Source organism: Alligator sinensis, unplaced genomic scaffold, assembly GCF_000455745.1.
Source record: "Alligator sinensis unplaced genomic scaffold, ASM45574v1 scaffold1298_1, whole genome shotgun sequence".
NCBI classification, from domain to species: Eukaryota; Metazoa; Chordata; order Crocodylia; family Alligatoridae; genus Alligator; species Alligator sinensis.
Window position 1 is genome coordinate 16,595 of NW_005842192.1, and position 4,697 is coordinate 21,291.

Here is a 4,697-nt window from a genome sequence, read left to right on the forward strand (position 1 = left end):
TCTTTCCCCAACGGGAGGCTGCGTCCTGCTCAGAGACGCTCCCAGTCCCAGGACCCGGGGTGGGAAGGGGGAGACCTCGGCACCCCCTTCTTCCAGGGGCGGCGCACATCCCGGGGTCCTGCCTGAGGAGCCTCTTACAGCACCCGCGTGCGGACGCTGCCAGGGAGAGCGACCCGGGGCTGAGCAGGGTTTTCCCCTGTTCCTCTCTCCCTTGCAGCCTCCAGCGTTTAAGGTCTAGGAAGTCCTGATTTGGAGGCCGTGCCCCTCGCTCCCTGCCCAACAGCTCCTGATGCCCCTTTCCTCCAGGCACGTGTCCAGGCCCTTTGCGAAGCTGGCTAACCTCTCGGCTCCCCCCACATCTGGTGGCAGCGAGCCCCACACTTTTAATGATGCTCGATGTGAAGAAAAAATCCTTTTCTTAGTCTTAAGCTGGCTCTGTGCTACTTCCATGCTGTGACCCCTCATCCTTGTCTTGTGAGACAGTCAGGAATACCTCCCGGTTGACCGTCTGCTGCTCTCCTTCCAGCTGGGACCATTTAAATGGTGTTTTCCTTGAATCCCCCCCAGGACCTGGCCTCCCAGCCTGTGCAGCCGCTGAAGTTTTCCATCAAGGAGACGGAGTGCCTGGTGTCGGAGAAACGCGACATCAGCCAGTGTCCGTTCAAGGACAAGGGGGTAAGAGTCTGCGGCTGCACGGGGACGTCGGCACTGGCTCGTGCATCCCGTACAGCACACGGCCACGCAGGGAGGTGACCGGGAGGGTCTACGGGTCTAGGCTTTGTACCAAGGACTATGGAGAGAAGGGCCCCGCACTGAGGAGCAGACCCGGTAGGAGACGTGTGTGTGTGCGAGCAAGAGGGAATATGCACGCTCAGTGTCTCCGGTCCCAGTGCAACCGGGTGCATTGCTCCAGCCAGAGCCCTGCCCGCGGGCACAGAGTATACGTGGCACCAGGGGCAGGGGGACGTGGCGCCTTGCTGTCCGTGGCTGAGGCCCCACAGATCAGGGCACCAGGGGTGCAGCCAGGCAGGAAGGGTGCGGGGCCGTCCCCGGGGGGCTTAGGGACGCCGGCTGGGGGAGAGAGACAGCGGGGGCTCTCCCCACCCCATTACACAGTGCGGGGAGACTGCAGCACCACGGGACACAACAGCAGGTCAGGGCAGATGTCGGGCCCCAGAGCTCCTGTACCCGACCAGTCCTGGACATAACACGCCACGATGGCGGCTCTCTGGGTACGATCGACACCGCGAGCCTCCTGCTTTCAACGCAGCCTGGACCTTGCCCCACTCCGTCCCTATGTCGAGACTTGCACACGCAGCCCTCTCCGCACACCAGCCCTGCCTGTGCTGTGCGCATGGAGCGCGCCGTGCCCTGCGGTACCCACCGACGGGGCGGCAGCGACGTGCCCATTGGGTGCCAGCGCCCGGTACAGGTGGCACACGCTGGCCCTGAGGTGTGGGAGCCCGCTCGGGAGGCAGGGCCCGTGTCCCGCTGGGGCTGTGACGTGCGCCCGGTGGGAGGCAGGTGTGTGGGGGAGACGCCAGGTGCAGGGGTCCCGGACGCTGACAGCGGAGGTGTTTCATCTCCCCTCTGCAGCTGGTCAAAGACTGCGCCGGGATCTACTCTGCGGAGAAGAAGCCCCCCATCGTCACGGCCAACTGCGAGGACGCGGGTCAGGGGGTGAGTAGGGCTCGGCTGGGCAGGGTTGTGCGGTTCCCCCGGGGAGATCCTGGCCTGCCGTTCACGGTGCTGGATGGACCCCAGGACTAGGGTGCAAACCCCGTGCAATGCTCCCCCTCTGCCCGCCTGTCTGCTGAGCCTGCAGGTGCGCGGGGCAGGACCGCCTCCAGCAAGCCCCTTGCACGGGCATCCAGGGGAACAAGGACAGGGCAGGGAGGGAGAAGGCACTTCCCTGGGTGGGACATCCTGCAGTGAGGGGCTGCACGGGCTTGCTTACCCTTTGGCTTCTCCCCGTCTCCAGCCTCAGCTCGTCAAAAGGGTGAACTGGAGGAAAGTAGGACGAAATACAGCTCTGGGGGCCTCCTACGTCTTGAGCTTTCTGGGCTAGGCAGGAACAGCAGGTGGCAAGCGGCTGCCCCGCGAGACCCAGCCTCGCCGCCCGCTGTCCCGCGCTTGGAGCTGCTGAGCTCCTGCCTCTCCTCGCGCCTTCACTGCTGCTCCCTGGGCCCACGCAGGGTCCTCCTCGCAATAAATGGTGGCTCTGCAAACCCACGAGTGCCGTTCTCTTCTTCCGTGGGACGGGGGCACGTTAGGGGCACAGACAGCTCGGCTTGGCTGTCTGCTGGCGAAAGACCCTGCCTGGGAGTCAGGCTCTGAGCTCCAGCTCGTGAGACCCCCCTAGCAGGGCTGGGCGGCCGCGGTCCCCCTGCATTCCCTGCGGCAGGTGTGGGTGCGACGTCCTGTTGGGCTGAGGGGCGTTTGACTCAGAGGCTGGATGCTGGATGTGTCTGGGAGGGTCTGGACAGCGGTGACGCTGCCTCGGGCATGGGTTGGACTAGATGTGACCTCCGCACGTCCCGTCCAGCCCCACTTTGCTGGACTCTGCGACACTCTTGGGAGCCCTGAATCCACCCTGCGGCATCCAAATCCCTCGTCCTTGGAAACAACACCTGCCCTGGGGTGCAGGACTCTTCTCCGCGGGGAGGGAGGGGAGAATTGCCCTCGTATACCGGTGGAGGCAGGTTCCCAAAGCTGTCCTGAAGGGACGAGTGTCCCCGGTGTGCCCGGCTGTCGAGGAGGCCGAGGCACTTCCATGGGCGAGTGGCCGTGGCCCCCCTGGAGTCACACACAGCTCCCCTCCATGCAAGGCCCTCCGAGACCCCAATTCCCTCCTCCCGGGAGCCCCTGGGACACAGCGGCACTGGGCTCCCTCTCTGCCTGGGCACGGGGGAATCGCAGACACCAGGGCTGTGCTCAGCCCTGAGCAATCCTGGCTCCTGGCAAGGGCTGTCTGCACCCACAGCTCCTGGGGTTGGGAGCCTGGACGTGGGCATCCCTCAGAGATCCCATGCGGTGCAGGCGGAGGCAGCGAAATGCTGGGGGAGTCCACTCTCCGGCCAGGGCCCAGCACACACTGCGTCCACCCTCTCGTTCGGTCCTTGGCCCATTGCACAAGTCCCATGGGCACTTGCTGGAGTTGGTGGCTGTCCCTTCGTGGGCACTGATCCGCACCCTCAGGGCTCACATGTGCCACTTGCACATCTGGCACTGACACTTGGAGGTGCACAAAGGAGAACTCCTAATGCACTTTCATCTAATGCACATCTTTGGCCTTAACCGAGGCTTTGGGCTGGCGAGAGGCCTGCCCCCGAGGAATCGGGCTGGTCCCAGAGCTCTGCTTTTAGGAGATGCTCCGATCCTGATGCAGAAACGGCCCCTGATGCTAAGTGGGGGCTCGTGGCACTAGCTGATTAAGCTCAGCACTGCAGACGTGCTTTGTGTCTAGTCTGGACTTGCCTGGCTTCTGCTTCCAGCCCCTGCATCCTTCACACCTTTGTCTGCTGCCACAGGAAAGCCCCATCTCCTCCCAGGGATGCATCTCCCATGAGCACCCAGTGCTTTGAGCCTGTCAAGCATTAGCAGCCAGGTTCCTACGGCGCAGACGGCGGCTGGGCCAAAAAAGATGTGTCCGAGAAACCCTTTATGCTCACATCTGCCCTGTCCCACCGTGGCTGCAATAACCATTCACCCCGACTGGCTCTAGATCCTCTGCAGTTCCCGTTGCAACGGGCGGTGTTTCTACACCCGTTCCCAGGGATCCCTTTTATTTGCCTGTTTTCAAGTTGTCCTCAGGCCTGAGGGGACTCACGGCTGTTTTCAGCTCCATGAGACCAGCACCAAGGGTATCTAGCCCTGCCTGGCAGCTCAGGCTCATAAGTGGGAGGAAGGCTGTCGAGGCACGGTGCCTGGCCCTGCGGCTACCGGTCCTCTCTAGCTCGACTCTTACCCAGTGTCGTGGGAGGGGACGAGTAAAGGGAAAGTGTGGGCTTGATTCAAATCTCAGGTGAATAAGCAGGTGTGTTTTTGACAGCAAGGTGTCTCCGGCGTTGGGGCAGCATCTCCGGGGATGGGGCGAGAGCCCCATTGCCGAGAGCACCTGGGGCACGGGGCAGTAGAAAACAGCCCCGACAGGACAATCGTGCCTGCATTGCCCTGCCCTGTCCAAGCCCTGAGACCTCCCCTGAGCACGTCCTGGCACCACCTGCACCCGGGTCTGGTGTCTCCACACTGTGTCCAGAGCACGTGTCCCCGGGGGCTGTGGATGCAGCGCTGGCAGGGACAGTCCTCCTTATCCGGCCGTCAGGGGCAGCTCCCCATGCAGAGGAACAGGCCGAGCAGCAACCGTTCAGCGCAGGGGACCGGGCTCGACGCCAACCTGTCGTTTCCATCCCATGGGGCCCCGAGCCCCCGACCAGGGGCTGTTTTGCAACTGGGACCAAGAGTTTCAGCAACTCCTCTCCGAAACGATTGTCCCCAACCGCCCGGCTCTGGGACAGCTGCCACAGCAGGAAGCACAGGAGCCAACGGCTGGGGGAGGACCACCGCCTGCGCCCCCGGGCACTGCCTGGGGATAAAAGAGGCTGCCCAGGCGCAGCGCAGCACCTGGCAGCCGAAGAGCACCCGCAGCATGCAGCCATGCCGGAGAGCGCTGCTGGTGCTGGGGGCGGCCGTGGCCG

At 63.8% G+C, this 4,697-nt stretch overlaps 1 protein-coding gene across 1 annotated transcript in view; it reads left to right on the forward strand.

Moving 5' to 3' along the window:
* Positions 1-2,135, forward strand: part of LOC102373644 — a 15,346-nt gene extending 13,211 nt beyond the window's left edge. The window contains exons 6-8 of the mRNA XM_006026410.3: positions 568-675; positions 1,597-1,680; positions 1,982-2,135. Coding sequence (XP_006026472.2) covers positions 568-675; positions 1,597-1,680; positions 1,982-2,068 — 279 coding nt within the window. The 3' untranslated portion in view covers positions 2,069-2,135. The remainder of the gene's footprint in view (positions 1-567; positions 676-1,596; positions 1,681-1,981) is intronic.
* Positions 2,136-4,697: the final 2,562 nt, after the last annotated feature.